Source organism: Labrus mixtus, chromosome 2 (genome assembly GCF_963584025.1).
Source record: "Labrus mixtus chromosome 2, fLabMix1.1, whole genome shotgun sequence".
NCBI lineage: Eukaryota > Metazoa > Chordata > Actinopteri > Labriformes > Labridae > Labrus > Labrus mixtus.
Window position 1 is genome coordinate 28065125 of NC_083613.1, and position 22545 is coordinate 28087669.

General features: G+C 41.1%; 1 protein-coding gene across 5 annotated transcripts in view; it reads left to right on the forward strand.

Moving 5' to 3' along the window:
- Positions 1 to 22545, forward strand: part of LOC132991315 (septin-9-like) — a 78023-nt gene that overhangs the window by 35841 nt on the left and 19637 nt on the right. Inside the window, exon 1 of one of the 5 annotated variants that reach the window (XM_061060079.1) lies at positions 7251 to 7499. The exons of 3 other annotated variants lie outside the window; for them this stretch is intronic. In XM_061060079.1, the coding sequence (XP_060916062.1) occupies positions 7448 to 7499 (52 nt within the window). In that variant the 5' untranslated portion in view covers positions 7251 to 7447. Of the gene's footprint in view, positions 1 to 7250; positions 7500 to 11661; positions 11818 to 22545 lie in introns of those variants that run through there. One more of the 5 variants, XM_061060095.1, reaches the window with a different exon arrangement.

Consider the following 22545-nt stretch of genomic DNA (forward strand, 5'->3'; position numbering starts at 1 on the left):
AAGGGTTACTCCTCTTCATTTTCCTTCATTGATAAATGTTGGTTTTCAAAGGAATAATGCTGTAACGCTAAGCAGGGCATTGACAGGAAATTTGCACAATTTGAGGCAATGCTGTGGTTTCAAAGTTTGTCAGCCGTTGTGGGCCCCCTACTGGTCTGGGGCCCCCCTACTGGCCTGCATGGGGCCCCAAGCATTTGCCTGCCTTGCCTGTTGACAAGCAGCGCCTCTGATTATTGTGATCTCATATTCAAAAGATCCAAACCCTTATTAACCATACTTGACAGATGGGTGTTTTTCAAACCTCACTCAACAACTTCTAAAAATATCCTGACGAAAAAACAACCTTGACCAAATCTGTCCTCAGACATTTCTCAGCAATCATTTTCTTGCATTCATTTTCCGGCGCAACACAGCACCAAAGCAGCTTCACTCAGTCTCTCTATTTGCTCATGGACCTGTGCACCATTTGATAATGGCAAACACAATATTATCATATACAGACTTCATAAATGTGTGGTCTTCTCTCGACATGACACCGGCAGGATCAATTTCATAGTATGCACAAAAACCAATCTGCCTGGTGTATAGAGAGCAGCTTTAAAGTCTATGTTCCCACGCAAAATGCAAAAGTGGTCTTGAGAGCAAGTGAGTAGAGGAAAGAGAGTAAACCTAAGAAACGTAAAATTGTGATTAACCTAATGTAACTTTAAAAACCAACTAGTGTGCTTGAAAAGCAACAGCTAACTTTAGATGAGCAACAGTACACTATGAAACGACCTGGCTTATACCACCGTTGGCTTGTATAGACTTTAACTTTGATAGTGATCTCATATGACTGATTTATTTTGTATCATATTTAACTGCTTCATTTATTTAAATTATTTTAAATTCAAATCCAGGTTATTTTTGTACCATATTAAATTTTCAGCACTTTTAATAGTATTTTAAGTAGGCTTCTACTTGCATTATGTAAATCAAGTTTGATTTGATTACACAAGTGTTGCCCAAGGCTCTACAATTTAAAGTCAAGTTTCCAAATTGTAAGATCAAATCAAATATTCAGCAATAACCTTTAACTGTGAAACAACCTCGAGTGCATGAAGAGGTGCAGGAACTATATGTTTTGATTTTGTGATTAGAGATGAGGCTGTTGTACAGGTAAAGAAAATGACAAGAGGACCGAAAAGAAAAACCTCGGCCCATCAGGGTCACTTCAGGCTACAGACAGCAGACTCATTCTGATTGGCATCTGGTCTGCTCCTGTGTGTTCAGCCAGACGGAGAACCTTATCTTGACAGCCAGGCCTGCTGTTCATCAATCCATCACACAGTGCTCTATCTAACATCTTGAGACAGAGAAGACCACCTGTGGTCAGAAATAACACTTTTCTTATCACTTTTTAGAACTGCTTTCAACATTTTAGAAACCTTGTTCAGCAGGAGACCAACCAACAAGACTTTTTTATTTACCTTCATATTTACCAAGACGAGTCAGATGTTAACATTTCAAAAAGCCTGAACCTGTTGGTATTTTGTTGGAAAAAAAAAAAGAAAATTCCCTAAAGCTGTTTCCCTAAATTTTTTAGGATTGATTCAGCATTGAAACATTTCAGCTTTTGCAATTGTGAAGAACACTTTCCTTTCAAAAGCAGGATGACTTACTTTTTATTGACTGTAATTAGCCTCTGGAAAGGTCTTCAGATAAAGAAGATGACCATAAATAGTCTTGTTATCACTGGGATGATAACTGGTATAGGTTATCATTCTGGTCACTTCCAATAACCTTTTTATTTAGAAGTCTTTTAGTGGTAAATGAGAAGGAAGTAGATGTTCAAACTTCACATGGATGTCACTGTGACAGGACTTTAAAAAGTTCAGCTTTCTGCTATTTTAAATAAATGTGTATTTAAGGAAATGATTAGCCCTAAAGTCAAATAAATAATAACCAAGCAAGTTCTGTTTGTTTGAATGTGTCCTAATGTTGCCAATTGAAGAGATAGTCTCAGTACATTTATTTTACTAATTAGGCTGAAGCTATTGTAGAAGAAAACTTACATGAAGCCATTTGTCTTTTATTTGGATTGACCTTCTCAAAGTAGAGAGGAGGGACGAATGGAGGGTGCGGGGTCATTTGTGTCTGCCTGTCCATAGGTCAGGAAAGGGCAAACACAAACGCACTTTCTTCTTCTCAAACTGTTGTCTCTCATCGACACACACCGACACAGGCCCAAATACACTCATACATGAATCCTGAGGCGAAGGCTTATCCGAGGTCAATCCTCTCCCAGTGCAATTACTCTGGACTGATCCCAGACCATTACTCAGTTTGACCTGTCAGCTAATTACCAAGCGGGGAAAGAAGTGAGGCCAAAGAAAAGGAAAAGGAGCATTTACAGACGATGCATTTGATAGGGAATTGTTACTGATTTAGAATAAGATTGTTTGAATATTAATATCTATTTCAAAAACTATTTGAGTTTAAACTGAAAGATGCATTATTCTCATTGCAATAATTCACTACATGTTCACAATCAGGGCTGCACACCTCATAAAATGTGCAATAATTAATAAAAAAAAATGCTGTAAGCCATTCCCTTTGGGCTTCTACAGCAAAAAAACAGTCATTGGTTAGCTATTTGTTTCCCAAGTGGCAGCTACTCCATATTCTTGGTGAAAGCCAAGCAGCAACAATTTGTGTTGAAAAATGAAGTGAATGAATGCCAATGAAGCAGAAGTGCAAAAAAAAAAACTGCAGTTCCTTGAGTGTCCACTTGAGGAATGCTTAAAAGCCAAGGCAATCCCATATTAGAGTTTATATTAAAATGCCAGTTATTACAGCAGAAATAAACTTGTTTACAGCATGGTTAAAAACATTTTTACACATAATATGAACACATACAGTTTAATATCAAGGTATCAGGATTTGAAACGCTTCACTGCTGTGACTCTGAAATAATTTGTCATTATTTTTCCCTGACTGTTGGTGAAATTATTCTGGAGGTGGTATCATATTTCATAGCATCTCTGATTGAATGAAACAAAATAAGTGGCTGAATTTTTAATCTAAAGAGTAACATGCTTCATATAACAGGGATTACATGTATCGCTTTTGAGCAAATATGACTGGAACAACTCCCCCTTGTTCTGTTTATCATTTAGCAGCTGAGTGTAACTGGAATTTAACCTTTTGGATGTGGAAAAGACTTCAAACCACGAGACCTTCATCCCACTTCAACACACGCTGCTTTAGAATCAGCGTCGGCACCACTTTGTACTTTTGTTAAAGACGTAATATTAGTGGAAAAGGTGACATTAGGCCTACAAAGAGAACAGGTTTTTTTTTTTTTACACATTAAATAGAGGAAATTGGGTAATGCTTCATGCTTAATTTTAATCCGAGCCAGCTGTCTCATTAAAGAGCTGAGTTGATTCATGGAGACCATCATAACAAATAATGAAACAGAGGTAACCTTCAAATCTTTGTGTCCCTTCATTATGAGATTCTTTAGCTAGACATTAAGTGTGAGTCATTAAAGCGAGGAGATGAGCTAGAAACTCAACTTTTTTTTATGTTTGTCTTTGCCTAAAGATGACCGCATGATGACTTTCTTACGCTGAGGCAAATCTTGTCATCGTCTTTCTTTGACAAAGCTGCCGAACAGTGCTCTGGGTGCTCTTGCTCATTTGAAGTCGGTGAGCCTCAAGACTGTAACGTCTAACTTTTCAGCTGAAAAATGTCCCACAGTGATAATGCTGACAAATGTCACTTCTCATTATGTTGAACGTTATGACTTTCATTATTTCACTACCCCGAACACGCCACCAGGAGGCAGTGTGAGACATACCAAATCTGCGCTGACACTGAAACTGGCTCCTTTAAAATGTATTTCCTCTCTTTTGAAGCCTGAGTCGTTCAAGAAGTCTTGATTTCAACATGCTATCTTTAGTACCGCTGCCCCTTTTCCAGAGGATTAAGCCTGATAAAAACCACTTCAGAAGCTCTGACCACACATGTGTATTGTAGCAGAAAAGCATCAGACACAGAGGTCAGCCTTTTTCCTTTCATGTTTTTATCAAAGTTTTTAACACTCCAATGCATCACAAAGATAGAGGCATATTCTAAATACTGTCGTTTTCAGTCTTTTGAAGTGTAGTAATAAAATGGGCAGTAATAACAAAACTTGACATGAAAGGTTTTCTCGTTTTTATGAACTTTGTATATTGGGGGAGGAAGACGGAGGAGCTGAGAGAAATGTGAAAGGGAGAACCTTTTTGCCTCAGATAAGTAGACACACAAACTAGTTCACACACACACACACACACACACACACACACACACACACACACACACACACACACACACACACAGCTACCCCCTCTCCCCCAGATAAAGCTTTCGGAAGTTGAAGTTTACATTGAGCATCTGGGGGAAGTCAAGGGTTAAAGAAGTTTCCCACCGCTGCAGAAAGACCTTTGTCCGCTTTAGTCACCAAATCCCACAACTGTAGTAAACGCCCCCCCCCCCCTCAACTTTATTCACTTTCTCCTGCCTGCTGTAAAGCCAACACATTCATGCATTTTTACCTCTACAGACATGTTGAAGCTCACACAAAAAAAGATAAAAAGATGGACGGAACACAACTGCTCTCCAAAAGTGAAGCCACAATTTTTGGAGCTCCCCCTGCTGGCTGGCTGCGGCATAGGAGACAAGCAACGCCTCCTCCATGTTAGCAGACAGGACATGGGTAGAATTATACATTGTTTCCAACATGGTTTCTGTCATCATGGTTAGTTCTTAGGCTGGTTTATGTGCAGTGTTGATATGTAAAAGTGAACTTATGTGAACTCTATATGTAAAAGAGTGGATATAACATCATGATTTACAGCTATTTCTAGCGTTCTTTTCTGGATTAGCAGTTTACTTTGCAGCACCACCAGACAGATCCCCTCAGAGCATGTCACTGATGATTTTTTGGCTTCATTTTTGTACATAAAAAAAGATGGAGACGTATTGTCAAAATGTATATACAGTCAGTGTTTCAAACACAAACACACATCTTACAGATAATTTCCTCTCAAAACACCGGAGACGAGACTTTTAAAAGAATGATCACTAAGTCTTCCATGGAAAGTTTATCAAAACTGTCGAACTTTGGAAACCCACTATCACACAATCGCCATCAGAAAAAAAGCCAAATGGTCGGATACAAGCCATCAGAGTCTGATGAGACAAAAATGAGACTACCTTTAGTCTCAGCTGACAGTATCTTCATTAATCTGCGTCTTCTTTGGGTGAATCCTCCCTCTCGTTTATCCGTATATAACAATCTGCTGCTGATTCTTTGTCCAAGAAACTGATGGAAATATCATGTTCCTCATCTTGGCACTGCTAATGAGGGAATGAAGCCAAAGTTACTAGTAGAGCCTTGAAATTGATTATAAAAACCAGAATGCCAGCATGAGTGTTTTTACAGTGTCAACACTGTGTGTTTGTGTACAGGCAGATGGCCATTTATGCCACAGTCCTGCCATCTGCTGAAATTAATCCATGACAGTACACAAGGAGGCGGAGGGATTCCTGTAACAGGGCACATCTACGTCTGCATGGAGAATGTGAGGAATGAGACCAATGAAAGGTGTACCATTGTGTCACTTAAGTTACATTAACCACAGCAAATCAAACAACTGACTGTGCGTCCTACACTATGATGATATTGTGATGTAGAAAATGGACATGTCAGAGCAGGTTAAAGCAGATTTGCGTTGACATAAACTCAATTTAGTGCTGGTAGAATCATTACCACTGCCTTTTCCAAAAATATTTTTTGGGTCACATAGACCTGGGCAATAGATTATCAATGCATCACAAGATGAGTACCCAATCCTCCCAATCATTAATAACTAGTAGACATAACCAGAATATTATTGGTAATCCTTCTATTCTATTCTAAATAATAAAATGTTTGTTTTGCAAGTTAGTATTGCACTATGCAGAGTTTTTTTTGCAAGTATATTTTTTGGGCCTTTTTGCCTTTATTGGACAGGACAGTCGATTAGGGAAATGTTAGAGGGAGAGAGTGGGGGGATGACGTGCAGGGAAGGGCCGAGGCCGGATTCAAACCCACGGTTGCTGCAATGAGGACTTTAGCCTCTGAACATGGGACTCGCGACATAACCACTCGGCTATCTGGCGCCCCACTATGAAGAGTTTTTAGCTGATTATGAAACAGACTGAAATGAATACTAATACTTCTACAGTATATGACCTAACCATCAAACAAGATGTATTATTTCTTTGTCATAATTCTTTATACCTGTAGTTCTGCTGAAGGGTAGGTCTTCTTTTGCTTTAGTACCCTCATCTTCAATCACAGATGAATGTTTTTAGTTGCCAAGTGAGATATGTGCAGACTTTCTGCTTAGAGGACTGACTGGTGCCTCAGATGGGAATGTACACGAAGACTTAATTGAACAATTAAGTATGTTCAAGGCTTTACTTTGTAATAATTGGCACAGACTTTGAACACACTTAAAACTCATTTGAGACGTGATCATGTGTCAAAACTGAGGTCTGCAGAGCTCAAATGAGGGATTTAGAGCATAGGGCTGCAGCTTTGGGGTTTTATGGGCAATTAGCTTCCTTGGAGAACAACACTATCTGCTTGGCGGAGGAGTCTGGAGGAGCTGTGGGTGAACTTTGACTCCGAGCCTCGATGGCGTGAAGTGCTTTGTGATGCTACACGGCAGACTGCAGATGTCAACATCGCTCAGTAGGGCAGGAAGAGGCAAATGGAGGAGGCATATAAGTATAATTTGCAGGGAAATGGCAAGTCACACCCTGGCAGATTAAACCTTGATATTTGGAGAAAAACTGGGGTACTACTTTCCGTTGCAGTCCTGTTAATGTCTGACGGGATTCCAAACGATGATGGTTTGTGATCTGTAATGGCATAATAGTCTCGCTCTGCCTCTGCACAGGGAAGATTTTTATTATACATAATTAGCATCATAAGTGGCCTAGATGTTTCTGGAAGGCATGCAGCGACCGCACAAAGAGTTTAATCACAGAGCTCCTTCCTTTTCGTCTTCCCTTCGCTGTTGGAGTTGAGTCATCCCAAACCCTTCGCCCCCACAGATCCTGCAAGGGGCCAGGGATTCCCCAGAAGGCCGATCCCTTGGAGTCGCTGTGTTTATTGTTCATCAGGGGAGGCTTTGAGCCCGGGACATCAGAAATAGAGAGTACGTGTTGGTGTGTGTGTGTGTGAACGGGGAAGTGGAGTTTGTTAGATTAGCTCTCGTTCATTGACAGAATTGGAAAGAACTTAACGGCAGTTGTGACATAGAAAGAACTGGGCGTCTTTTCTAACCTTATCAGAGATTTGTTTTTCTTGTTCAAACTTATTGGAATCATTAAGGGACGACACAGAAAAAAGGGGCAGACAGGAGAGATGGCTTCTACTTGCAGCGAGATCTACAATGACTACGAGGTGAAAACCCTCTGTGAGTATTTGTTAGCATTCTTTTGTGTCTTTTGGATAGCTTGACTGTTTAAAACTACGTTAAGGCAAGAGGGACGACTGGTTTCCATTAAGGGCAATCAAGCTCAGGCAGGATGTATCCTCTTCAGATGGGGACATGAAATGGGAAGTGGATGAACACACACATAGGAATATGCTGGTTGACCATTTTCCCCTCTGTCTTTTTTCATTTCATTGCTAAACTCTTTGTTTGGTTGAAACTGATTTGCTGACTGGACGCTATTCAACAACTTCCTTTTAAAAATGTATGTTTATTTCTCCTAAATTGGAGAAACTGGTCATTGTCTGAGTGTTGCTATGGTTTGATTTTAAAGAAACGGTACTTTTTAAGCTGTGAGAGCTACTCTTTCCATCCTTTAAACGTATTCCAGCTGGGAAAGCTTTGCCAGCTTCAAACAGACTAAAAGACATCTTGAGCTAACACTTCCCTATAAACAAATACTCTGACAGCAAAATCAGGCCAGTTTATCTTCTTTGTGGTCATCATTGTAATAACAGCGCTGAGTTTTTATTGTTGAAAGGCTGGTGAAAAAGCAAACCCGGGCCTGAGTTATTGTAACCTTGAAGTGAAATGTTCAGAACGTAACCTGGAGGGGTCGAGGAATTTTACTGTCGATTTGTGAAGTAGCCCGAGATATGTAGAATCTATCAGTACTGTTAATGTATGTTCGGTGATTTGAGTCAGAGGGGGGGAAGGCTGAGTCCTGGAGGCCACATTAGGGTGTTTAGATCCTCCGTCATCACACACATGCTGTCTCCATTTGAGCCACAGGGGAGCAGAGAAACCACAGCCAAAATAAAAGCATAACAGGAAGCCTCCAACAGACACAGCTATCTCCCCTCGAAGATATCCAGGCCAGGCCAGATGTTCTTTCTCTTTCCCCTCCTTACCCATCCTACCCCCCCCCCCCCCCCCCCCCCCCTTCCTACTTCAACTCTGTTTTTCGTTACTTTCTCTTTTCCTTACACCCTTTCCTTCATTCTTCCTCTGTGCCCCTTCTTCAGCGTGTGTCACTGATGAGGGTTAGTCACTCCTTGGCCCCGCTGAGTCATGTCGATGACTCTTTAAATCAGCTCCGTATGTGCTCTGCCATGATTTGCTGGCCTTCAGCAATCCGCCTTGACCTCACTGAGCTCCTCAATGAGGCTCACAGCGAGTCATCACAGCGTATTAGTCTTTGATTACCTCTGGTATCCACATGATTTTAAGCTTGCTATACCTGTGTTTGAGATGTTTGAGCAGACATGTTTCACTATTTTACAAGACAAACATTAAACGCAACTCAAATGGCTTGCTTTCAGATTTGCAAAGCAGCAGTAAGTGCATGATTTCTGCAAAAACATGGGACTTTTGGTTGAGCTTTTTGCTTTAAATTGAAATATGGAAGAACATTTTTTCACATTTTTCTGTAATTGAAAGAGGGTTTTTTTTTTTTTTTTTCCAGTTAGGCTTTTAACGTCATTTTGCATGTCCCCTGCCTTATATACAGTAAATCACCGGGCTCTCCATCTAATTGAATTTATATTTTGCTCAGAGCTGCTTTTAAGGCTTTGAGGACGACTAATAAAATAAAACCCCTTCCATAAATCAGACCTCTCTTTTGATCTTTGGCTCCATCAAAAGGAAATTGCATCTTAAGACACTGGCGGGTCAAAGGTTTAAATGACAACATTGTTTATTGTTTAGTGAGGGATATATGGGAAATGTTGTTTTTGCTGATGAGATATAGCAGGAATGTTTTAGATTATTTTGGCCAGAACCCCAAAAAGGTTGTTCTTCAGGCTTGCCAGACAGCGAAAAACATTTTCTGATTGTCCTGTTTCCACAATGGAGATGTGCCACTGGCAGATTTAGGATCCTAATCATAAGAAGAAAAGGATTTGTTGAGAGAGGCCCACTTCCAGACTCACTGTCTTTCAGTAGATGTATCTATATCGACTATCTCCACTTGCAAGAGTTGTGCAAGTTGAAAAACACAACCAAGGCTCGTTAAATGCCAGTATGTTAAGTAGAGAATGGTTTAGTTTCTTACTCTGAACAAGCTCTTACGTCCATTGAAAGTCAGCTGTGGAATAAATGCATGCAGATGTGAATTCATTCAGTGTTGAATTAAATTAAGCAGATTTTTTAAAAGACTTTAAAATGGAAAATAAAAACAATAATACAATAGAAAAACACACAGAAAGATAGAGGTTTCCTTTGAAACCGCAGCCAACTGTGAGACTCAGCTGTGACAGGAAGGAAGCCTTTTCTGCTGAACTGTATGACAATCTCTCTCTGGCCTTCAGTCTGTGTGCTGATGGGTAAAAAAGTAGAGCCATAAAAACAAAGGGGCAAAATAAATCCCGCTCTCCTCCACGTCAGTCAATATTAAATCCATTCTATCACCAGAACCTCCATTTAATCATAAAATCGTACTTAGATAACAGATTTCCACATCCTGCTTGCATTAGAGTCGTGCAGACGGCGGGGTTGGCTGTGAGAAATGTGAATCTCTCTGTTGTGGGTAAACTGGGACACAGGAAGCACAGCAGAGCAATGCATGTTTCCAAAGAACATTTCAAGTTTTGGAACCACTTTATCTTTTTTTATTGCCAATATTGGCTTTAGAGCAGTGAGCTCCAGTGCTCATTGAAGTTGTTGATCCTTAAGTTACTTATATTTCTGTAAGCTGCAGCAGGTTACCACAGTAGTTAGTGGAAAACAGCAGCACACAGCGTGCACAGCCCTCAATGACAATCACATAGAAATTCTTCCTTCTACACAGATTTACATCTTAACGTGCTTTTCATATGATCATTTGGTATGAGTTTAGCTAACACTTAAAGACTACAAACAAGTCTTTAGTATTAACCATAGACGGTATAAACAAATGAACAGCGTGCCTCAGCCTCCTCCCTTTGAACAGGGTGAAGCTCAATATATCAGCGGCCATCACAGTATCCATGTGACGGGCGCTGACATATTGAGGACTGGCAACCAATCTCCCAGTATGTGTTCGACTGGATTAGCCGTGGGAATTAAAGTAACGTCACTACCACCAAGTGAAACACACATTTGATTTATTTGAAGTACTATTTGTACTACGAGCTAGTGTAATCATGATGACATCTAAATCTGTAGCAGCAATGCACTTCGTTTACAAGAGATGCCTCCTCTCATTGGCTCAAACTGAATCAGCCCAGATAGAAATCTTTCTAAATGGCACGGAGGACCAGAACAAAAAAAAAAAAAAAAAGGGCTACAGGACTTGTAACTGTTCCCAGGCTGGCTTCTAAGCTAATTTCCTGTCGCCAAAATTGATTATAGTATCAGTTTTGTGATCTAACCCATAGCAGGAGAATGCATGGTTTAGAAAAATGTCATACATGATTTATTTTTATTTTTTTTCCAATTAGGGCACTGGTTTAGCTCAGTTGGTTGTTCTGGTGCCCCATGCATGTGCAGAGGCTACAGTTCTTGTTGTATAGATCCAGGAGTTAGGCTCCGCCCCTCGGCATATGGGGCATGTTATCCAACTCTTTTCCTATGTATCATGTCCCTCCACCGCTTTCCAATTAGTAAAGAAAACGTGGAAAAAAAAAATGTATCTTGGAAATGTTTGCACCAATTTAGTCACAGCTTAAGTCATAGTTATGAGAGATGGAGGATTGAAGGAGGGACATGAGCAAACATTTTAAGCACACGCACACGCACACACGCGCACACACACACACACACACACACACACACACACACACACACACACACACTCATGTCCGGACCCTCCTCTGTGAAACAAACGGTGGGAGAGGGAGGGAGCAGATGGACACACACAAGGACGAGTGAGTAACAAGGATATAAACCTTTTCTCTTGTTCAAACACAGAGGACCGCACACACACACATTCACTCTCCCACACTCTCTCTCACACACACACACACACACACACACAAAAGCTAAAAAAAAACAAAGTTTCATTTTTTTGATTGCACTTACACACACACACATACACTCATACAAACACACACGCAGAGCTTTTCCTCCTGCGGGTTATCTTAATCACAACGTGGTTTGAGATAGCCTGCTATTCCCACAATGTTCTCCATTCACTTTCTCTTGAATGAGGGGTGTGGCTGCTGAATGCCTTGGTAGCCACTTGGGAAGGTGGTCACATGACTGAGATGTGGGCGTGGCCTAGGGAGCAGCAGCAGCAGCAGCAGCAGCAGCTTCACCAGCTGGAGCTGTGATTGAGAGAGGAAGAGAGTGGGAGAGAGAAGACAGGAGAGAAAAGGGTTGGGTGAGTTGCAGGTTTTTAATGTTTGCCATGTGCTTTACTGTGTTAGGAGTGGAACTAAATGATTTAGGAAGAGAGAAATAACGGTGAAAAAAGAGGGGTAGAGAAACAAAAGGGAGGGAGAGAGAGAGAGAGAGAGGCTGTTGGTGTCAAAGTTAGTTTGCCATGTGCGTCATGTGTGCAGGAAACTTTTCTTTGAAAGTTTTAAAGCTGTGAGTTGGAGAATGTGTTTGGCAGGAAAGCTCGAGCAAACCCTGTGTAGTTTCTTTCTTTTATTCTTTCATTTTCTTTCTCAATCTTTCCGCTTCCCCATTGTTCAGCCATCAGAGAGAGTTTGGGGGGTCGAGCACAACCACTCTTCCCCCTCTTCTTAGCACACTCCCCTTCCTACCCTCTCCTTTTCTTTCTCCCTTGCCCTCCCATTGTGTGTCTTCAGCTCTGGAGCATGCATGGATAATCAATCTGCCATAATGGGCCTGAGTGTTGACCAATCAGAACGGACCTTATTACTCTTAAAGATCTCAGGTCTCCTTGGCCCTCTCTCTCACTTTCTCTCTCTCTCTCTCTTGTTGTGTTTTCTCCTCGAGCTCCAGCGCTCGTCACATCAGACGGAGTTTGCAGCCTGACTTTGATCCAGTGCAGTGGATTAGCCAGGCACTGATGGAGCAAAGCTGTTTTTGACGTGATTTAATTTTGACAATCCCCTGCGTCCGCTCTCCGGAGAGTTTGTTGCCAAGGTCAAGGGGAGGTGAGGAGTCAAACAGGTCATGGTTTCACTTTGAGTTTTGCTTTTCCCTCTGGGAATTGTGCAATCCCCCCCCCCCCCCCCCCCCCCCCCCCCTCTCTCTTCTCAGGTTCTTTTGGTGGGAAAATTAGAAAACGATGTTGCGGTTTGCCACTTAGCTGCACTTCAGAGCCCCTGAGGACAGTAAATCTATTGAAAAAACATCTTTGGTGTTTTCAATGCACTTCATTGACTCAGCACTTCAGCGTCTGAATAGTTGCTTTTTTCAGATGGTGCATCCAAAACTCCCTATCTTGTGTTTGCTACAGAAGCCGAACCAAACAGAGCGTTCTGTTTGTAGTCTCCATGTGGGGATATCTTAATCTTAAACATATTGTCTTCATTTGAGATATAATGCCTTTGATTTTGAACTTTGAGAATACCTCATTTAAAAAAGGAGTTACAGTGTCACGACACCTTCAAAGTATCACTTAATTCAGACAATTATTTGGATTTATTTCTCTCAGCCTTCAATGTTGCCTCTTTTCTTATTTACGTATAGTCTTTATACACCTCACAAGAGATGCCAGTAAAAGCCACTTTGCTATTAATGGCATGCTGTTATTCACATTGCTGGTAAATCGATCAAAGAAAAACACTTACCTGGGTTTTTTGGGTAGTGACATGCGATAAATATCACCTTTTCTATACTATTTCATTCTGTAAACGTGATATCCAGCCTGCTCTTGTTTGTCATATCATATTCATGTGTTTTTTTTATTTTAAATCTATTTCAAGGAACCTGAAATGCAAAAGTTGTCATTTTGTGCTGCAGGTGAAAAATCCTTTATGATCCTTCAATGGGAAAGCCATCCTTGTGTAGAAAAAAAAAAAAAAAGCCAACCCTGTTGTTCCCATCATGTGGGAGCGTTGAGTTGCACTTTCAGCCTGTGTCTTTGACCAAAGAATTTCCCCTGAAGGCAGACGAGGAGATGAGCATGATGAGCATGTTTTCCAGTAAACAACCGGGATGTTTGTCTGAAAATACTCTTTCCCACATGACATCTTCATCCTTTGGCTGATTGTTTCCATGTGTGAGACAAACAAATATAGTCTTATCTTATTTCTGTAATAAAATAAAAAAAGACTTGTTAATACTGTTACTCATTTTAGTTTCACCTTATCAGCACATAAAAGTAGAAACTATGAACCAGCAGGTTTTTTTGTGTTGCAGAAAAGCAAAAGGAAACCAGCATGTCTCCCACTGCGTCTCACTCTCGCTGCCCACAGATGGAGGATGTTTTCTGTTCTACATGTGTGTCTCAGGGGGGAGGAAGTCAGACATGTCATGTCCTGTCAGAGGTGACAGGTTGCAGGCCTGTCATCACTGGAAGGGGAGGGCATGTGTGATGCTTTCATCTACAACACTGAAGCCAGTGTGATACCTCAAGGCATTATGGGTCATATGTCACATTGTTATTGTTTATTCTGGGACGTTAAAATTAATTTGAAGGAACTTTGCCTGTGGCTTTATTAAAACAACATTCAAATTCAAATGACATTATTTCCAGCTTGCATTTAAGAGGTGTCCTTTACATAAATTATTTTGAATAATTAGACTCTTAACAATTAAGTGTACAACTTGTTTTACAAAGTTAAGGGATGTTAGACCAAAGCAGTAGGCTCTTTAAAGCCAGTTAAAGGAATTTGAATCAGACTGACATAAGGATATAGGACAGATAGGACAGCTTTTTCTTGCCACTCTAACATCGCTAAATGTTGCTTCATGCTCATGATGGATTCATGTTGGGTCTCTGTTGGTAATATAAAGATGCCAAAGGTATTTCTACTTGCCCTTTTGTAAAGTTTCCTCAAATAACATTTGTTATGAATTGGCACGACACAAATAATTACCGATTGATTGATTGATAGAGCGACATGAAATGTGAGGAGAGATAGTGATGTGCACCCAATAGCATCAGGCTGGGAGTTGTTGCAACCAGTGCTTCAAGGACTATATCCTCTGTACATGGTCTGCCTGTTCCTCTTTCTGTCCGAAAAAACACTACATACACAACATGTACAAAACAGGATTAGCAGAGGTTAGACGACGACAGGGGTCACCAAAGATCAACGTAAAAACCGGAAGATCCTCAAGAGACCTTTTTCAGTAAAAGTTTGGATCTCCCGTTATGGTTTCTCTTGAGGATGAGGACTGAGGAAGAGAGCTAAGTAGCTACACTCTCAACAGAAAACTTGCTGGTGTTACCCAGTGCAAATCGTCACATGCAGAAGTCTTTCTGAATAGTTTCTCATTTCCTCTTATCAAGCGCTACACACAGCATCCAAGCCTGACATATTCCAATCAGCTGACCCCGATTCCCACTTCATTCATGGTGGCTGCAGCATGGTTCTGTTTGTCCTATACCCTGTACAGTACCAGTTCCCTCTCCTGCATGCAGCTCTGCGGCTACGTCTTCCTTCTTCCCCTTTGTGTTTCTCAGAAATGATTGAGCTTCGTGTTAAAGCGGTGCTTGCAGCCCAGAACAGCATGGCTCTAACAGTTGTACTCAGAACCACAATGACAGTCCTGCTGTGTTCAGCTTTATGTTCTCCTTTTCTCAGTCTCTGCTTACAGCCATCAAACCCAGAGTCTTGTTGTGTTTTTTACTCATCTCTGTTATTGTAGCATTAATATTACATCTCACCTCACCGTGGTCATGCCCTTTCCCTCGATAACCTACAGCTCTTTCTCTCCCTCTCTTTCCACCCTTTAAATCTTTGTGGAGGTGTTTTGGGACAGGTCATTATCTGCACTAGCAGAAGTTTCCGTGTGGAAAGCTGTTTTTCAACACCGAGCAGCAACACCATCTGCTTTGCTCCACATCAGGCCAGGGGTCGCATTCTCAGTGGGCCGTCACGAGTGACAAGGCGGAAAGATGAAGTGGGCCACAAGCATTCTTTAGTTTAGACCTTCTCTGAAGTGCCGATGTGTGTTTGTGTCAGCCGTAGCTGTTTGTCAAAACTCGCCGAACCTCATCGTTTTTACACGACGAGGAGAGATGTAACGATGGAGAAACACGTCAGGATCTTTAATCGGCACGTTTGTTTGGTGTCAGAGTGCGGATAAGGGAGTGAGAGAGATGGATTTCCTCTTGGATGTAGATGACAGCCCGGAGAGAACGGCCCCTATTCCTCCCTGCTGGCCTTCTGTGGACCTCACTCTGTCTCTACGCGTTGTAAACCAACCGTTGTGTATCTCCCTCAAACAGAATGCAACGTAGCATTAAGCTAGCTAACCCAATCTCCGGTTTTTGCAGTCTGTTATCGGACATGACAGGACTGCAACATTTAGAACTTTTTGGAAAGACACCTTGAAAGCAAAGGACGTTTCTTTTAGGTTAGTTCAATTCCTTCCGCAAGCATTCAACTGCATAAACTGTTACATGATGTAACAGCTACGAGATATAATTATGATTTTTCTACTATGGACCAACACAGAATACCTCCTAAGTCAAGGGAGAGCGATATAACGTGGTACTCAACATTCTTTATAGATAAAAATATGAAAAGCTCAGAGTTTTTTCCTTCTAGTGTTGCAGGTTAGCTTTGGCATCCCAAAGCTAACCTGCTCCTGTTTGCTAATTAAATGGTAAAAATCCCAAATAAGTCGATTTTTAAATTCCAGATTGTAAGACAGTGAAATGTAGAAGTCCAGGTGAGGTTAACATTTATGCAAGGCGTTGTGAAGAGATGAAAATACTGCCAGATGCGCTGCTCCTATGAGATGCTAACTGTGCACTGTGCTTGTTTACTTCCAGGTAGTAGAGCGAGGAGAAGGCTGCAGCCAGTCTATGGCTACAAAACATTGCTTGTGATGGGAGGCTGTGTTACAGTTTCCTCTAAAAAATCTGACCCTCATTGTCGGCCATAGATAAAATATGTTGATTTGTTTAACCGACTAGTAATTCTGGTGCTGAATAGTGAGGGTGAATTTGTTTAACTGTTTAGTTGGCTAGTTAGCGCCTTTTACACTCTTACCAAGAAAACAGGCGATAACAATAAAAAGGAAATGATAAAACACTGCAAATAAAATAAGTGATGCAAAGCTTTTATTTGAGACTCAAAACAAGCAATTTCTTCACCTGACTGAACTCATACTAAAAAATGAAATGATATTCACCTGTGAATATGGTAATTCATGTACCACACTTATTCTGTCTCGATCCTCCATCTTTTTTTTAACCAGACGGTAGCAGGCATAAAACTTAATGATCTTTTCCTTCTCAGTGGTAGCCTTCAAAGCGCCAGTGGAAATATCATCTCCGGTTTAGAGGAGAGAGTCAACAGAGAGAAAAAGAAAACAGAAAGGTGGGGAGAAACAGAGGACCAACACACGCACATGGACATACGCAGAGTATTCAACCAGAACTGCAGTAGGGCAGAGATGCCAAGTTTTAACCTCGTGGGAGCCGTGTTTTTTTTATATCAGAGCTTTCAGATTGCAGACAGTTTTTAAGGGCTGACAGTAACAGAGTGTGAGTGGAAGAACAGACATGATACCTTCTTTTCCTAAAACACAACTCCCTAAGGAGTGAGTGGGCAGCTTTTCACCATATGCTGAGGCTTACGCAGGACACACAGTCGAGGACTACTACTAGTGTTCGGAGGCAAGCTTCACTAGAAAAAGTTACAAGATTAAAATCACAGTAAACAAGCTCATTATTACATTATAGTGGAAGCCTCAATTAAATGAAATTGCAGGCATGGCAGCAGCAGAATTCCCCTCACAAGTCATCAGCATGAGTGTAGCATGCACATCAAATCTGAAGAAAAAGTTTGCACAATGAGCAGTTTGAAACCAGAACTGAAAACACATTATGGTCAACTATAAAACCCTCCCACATAGACCGGTTCTTTATGCAGAGTGTCAGTCATAGACCACACCATTAAAACAGTTTGGCTCATCAGCAATAATTACACGTTGTGTCTGCCATGAGGCATTTTATAGATTCCCTTTTTGTCTCTGCCTCCAACCCCCGCCGTTTCCTTTCCCTTTCTGCAGAATATTTACCACACTGATATTATCAATATCAACCGAAAACATTCTTTGTTATAGAATTGAAAGCAGGGCTAGAAGTGTGGATGTGGCGCTTTCGGATTGAAGAAAACTGAATGGTTTTTTGGAACATTTTTAGGAAAACAAGACTGTTTCTGGCTGGTTTCACTTAAAGGCTTTATATGCGATTTTTCACACTTGAATATAACAGAAATCAAGTATATCCTCTGAAAATAACTCTGTGAGTCATGACTGTCTACAATGGGTGTAACACCCGAGTCCCACTGTCTGTGATGTTTTCAGAGTTTTTTTTCTGTATGTTTACATCGCCGGCCCGATGGCTGACTCCTCCCCCCGCGAATAAAAGTTGTTTAATTGAGGGACTAGAGAAAAGAAGAATAACATACTGTACTCACTGCTTAACTGTGTTTCTAGATCACGCTCATTTCAGGTAAATTTACATGCAGTGTGAAGATACGAGCATAATAAAGATCGCTAGCATTAGCATGCTAACCCACAATGCAGCGCGAGTTGTTTTGGTTTCATGCTGGTGCTCAAGGGCGACATCTGCTGGATCAAAAAATGGCATATAAAGCCTTTAAACAATATTAAATGTAGAGTCAGATGTGATGTGCCCGATAGGATTTTAACAAAGCCTTGAGATGGGAGTGTTGAGATAAGCGTGACTCTTGAGTGGAAAGGGTATCTCTGTTACAGTAAAAGTGCCAGAGAGCTGTCTTCTCCCTTGAGTCGATGTGCACGCAGGTTGCCCTCAGGCGGACACTGAAGCTTCAGTGTTTAGCCAGCTCTGCATCGGTGATGAAACCTTTCTGCGTTCTAACCTCTCTCCATTTCTCATAAGCATCTCCAATATTTATCCTAGTTTTACCACGTTTCTGCACGTGGAGCTTATTAGAAAATTCAGAGGCTTTATAGTTTCAGTAGAATCATCTTCACCTGCCCACTTCCAATCGCTGCAAAAACCTGTGGGTTTATAAGATCTTCCAAAACAGCCATGTGGGGGGCGCCTTAAAACCGCACTACCTTCTCTGACCAAAACAAATACACACCATTACGCACAGGAATTAAAACTTAGGAGGATGACTGCGGCCGTGCATTGTTGTCAGAGAAGCCAGCACTTCAACACCCGTTTCTTAAATGTTTCCTTAATGTCTGATGGTAAGATCATTTTAGGATTTAATTCAGAAGAAATCGTACATATTGCTCCGTAAAATAGACATCACACAGAGTAGTCTCTCAGATTTAACGGGGTTCCTTCAGAACAAACAAACAAAAACCCATCATAATAAAAAATATTTAAGCTGAGTGGTGCCCTCGTGATGAGCAGATTTAACATTCATGAGTCAGATTGAAGGCTTACCCCTTTAAGCTAAGAATGTCTTCAGTGCAGATGCAAATGTTGTGGTTTTGTCTGCTGTGACAACCTCGCACAACAAACAGGAAACCATACACTACTGAAATGTGGACTAGGAAAAACTACTACAGTATGTACATCATTGATTTTAAGGAGAGTTTTGATATACAGGTGTGATAATCATATCAGACCCCAATACGTTGTATTTTTCTAGACAATTTTTTGTTGCAATGCAAACTATGAACAAATAGCCCCGTGTCATCTTCAGGTATAAAAATGCCACTGACATACTTTACAACATTCCCCATCTTGTTTGAAGATGAAGGACTAGAATTGTCTCTTTGATGGGATCTGTCCATCCATGCACATACAAGCCTGAAATCATCTCCATTCATTAAACAAAGCTCTCAGATCTGATAATCCTAAAGTGCCTATTTTGAATGTCTCGAGGCAGAAAAAAAATCCTCTACTAAGTGTGTTCATTGGAAACTCATAACATCTGTGAGCGGTTTTATTTAAGTGGTTTTCATTTGTAGACAAAGTGTTGATGAATGGAGATTAAAGTAGGCCAAATGTCTGTTTACTTGTAGGGTCATTGATGCACCTGTTTATCCCTCTGCACAGCTCACATTCCAGCCCTGTTGCACCAGCTATAAGTGTGGATCAAAATGTCTAAAATGTAGGCCTATACTTTCTGTAAATAATACAAAATAAATAAATAAAACATATTATATCTTCTCAATCAACTTAGTTTGTCTAAAGTACTGTAATAAAATCCTACAGCCTTCATTTTCTGAGTTCTTTTGCAGAATGTAGCCTACACCACCAAACTTGCAAAAAAAATAGTTACATTGTCAGATACGACGTTTTCACTTCCTGCAGCCAATCAGTGAAAACTATATTTTTTTAATGCAGCGCTTGCTACAATAACGAACCGACAAACGTCCGTTACTGTCGCTATGGTACTGTGGAGAAACTCTTAAGAGCAATGAAAAGGTGAGTAAATTAGGAAAAATCATCATGATTAGCTAGTAACAACAATGACATTGAGTGGTAAAACCGTCAACTGCATCAAACGGAACTCTGATATCATTATAAATAAGTAAATTGTAAGAATATTACGAACACACAATGAACAACTTTGCCATAATAACTTATTAGAAAGTTGTCTAACTCTTCCTTCCAACAGTAGCCTATAACGTTAGTGTCTAAGGGCGATATGTCAAATGTAGCCTAATCGAGTTATCGGCTACAAACTGTTGTGTTAGAGGACTTTCCACGAGATTCGGCAATGGGAGGTGTAAGCCAGACACGGGGCCATAGCCCACTCATCCCTGATGCTTGATATAGTTGGAGAGGACCCCCCCTCCCCTCAGTAATTGGAATATCATGTGGGGTTCAGCGTTGAACAGCAGACGAATCTCCAACCACCAGCCGAAGCAGCCCTTTCCCAAACAGCAGTCGGCCTTCCACCAATCCCTCATAAAGCTGCACAACCCATCCGCTCACCTGCAGAAGAAGGTGTGCAAGAACCACCCAACCTCCAACCTCCACCTGTAGTCTACTCACTGCAGACAGTGGTCAGCCTCCATTAAGATACCTATATGACCAAGGGAAGGCATGTAGGTATTGCCTTCAAACTTAAACTATAAGGTTCACATCACCTTAGTCTTAAGATACATTTGTCTTTGTACTCACTGCTCACTTTCTTATAGCCAAATTAACCAAGATTGATTAGGCTAAATATCTACAATTTTCAACGAAACTTAATTTTTTTTTTATAGCTTGAGCCTATGTTTGTTTCAGACGACAAAATAACCCTCTAAAACATTAACACTGTGTGCTATGTTCGAACTGTCTCAGCTGCTGCAACACCTTAATTTAAGGTAGAGTGTAAACTCAAACTAGTCTACGTTTTAACTTACGCTGGTGCAACCCAGTGCAGGGTTTTTCAGTTGAATGAACTGTGCACTCCTCCTTTAATATTTCAGCTTAGAGAAATCCTATTCCACGTGTCAGAGATTCTGCTCTATTTTGATGCAACAGTTAGAGCCGCCTGGTTCATGATGAATAATTTGGATTCAACGTCTGAGGCCACTGAGTCGTGATCTGAGTCACACTGTAAGTCTGTGTTCATCTGTAACGAGGTTACTCATCCAGAAACGGAGCTCTCAAGGGCTAAAGATTGTTGACGCTTTTGGTTGTGGGACATGATAATGCTGGAGAGCAGATGTGACTCATCAGGGGTTGTTGTGGAAACGTCCAAACTGTCACTCATAAATGCATAAATACATATTCGGAAAAAGATTGCTTATGGCAAACTCTTCCTGGCAAATGAAAGTGCACAATTTGAATCACAGGGTGGTTGTCAGACTTACAAACATTTCAGCTGTTCCTGCACTGCTGATTTGTTCTTCCCTTTTCTGTTGCGTTTGTCTCACAATTGCCACTTCTTGTTACTACGCCTGTTTAGGTGTTTTTGGACCAAACAGATCTGGGGACTGTTTGAAGAGGAACCATCCACTAGGGAGTTCCCTGAGAACTACAACCATTGGGGACTTTGTTTTGGTGCTGGGAGAGCATCTCTGAAGAGGGAGCTAAAAAGGTTCCTCTAAACGTGGTTCTAGGAACTAAAAATGGTTCATAGTTCCTGCAATGCGTAATTAATAAAAAGGGGGAGGGTTCTAACAGTTCCTGCGGGACGAAAACGCCTTTTGTTCGCCTTTCCACAGCGTGACTGTTCGTCTATTCTTAGATAGCAGCCTAGTAAGCAAGCAGATGGCCTGTGGCTGGCACAGTCACAGAGCCCAGGACGCAGTTTGGCTGCAGACCTGGAGTATGTCATTAGAGCCGATCTGCATTCTGTCACTCAAGAGTCTCCTGATGCAACTGAGCTCAACGGGGTTAGCCAAAAGTTGATTTGTGACACTAGGCAAACACATCAAAAGCCTGAAGATAGATTGTTCCAAATACATCAGGGTTATTCTATCACGTCCAAGACCACTGCATATCTGTGTCTGGTTTCCTGAGGACAAGGATGCAGCTCTTAGTCTGCTCATGCTTAACATTGTGAGGTATCAACAGAAGGTTCATATTACAGCTTGGACTGATCTGTGCTCCTGAATGTCAGGGTTGCTTTTTAGCTGATAAAATGATCTCTTGCCTAAAGGGAAACTGGATCTTTGATTGTGGAAATTATTGTGCAAAAACAAAGCCTTGAATCCTGATCATTTCCTGACTTAAGACACAGGGCGAGATGTTTTTTTCCCAAGGTTTTCAGTGAGTGTTTAATCAAAGCTACATGCAGTGTCACAGCACAGTTCACCAGTTTGACACCAGACTCGCAAAGTCCTCACACAAGTCCTTGTGCCCTTAAATTAAGAGCTCCCACGATGCTACAAGGGTTGCACACAGTGGTTATTAGCAACTCGTTTCCCAGGATAAAGTCACACACAGTCAAAGATGTGTTTTTTTTTGTTTTTGTTTTTTTGTAAGTGGAAAGTCTACTCTGCTTAGGTGCAGTAAAAAGTGGGTAATTTATGCTTTAAGCAAGATCACAAGTCTTTTACAAGC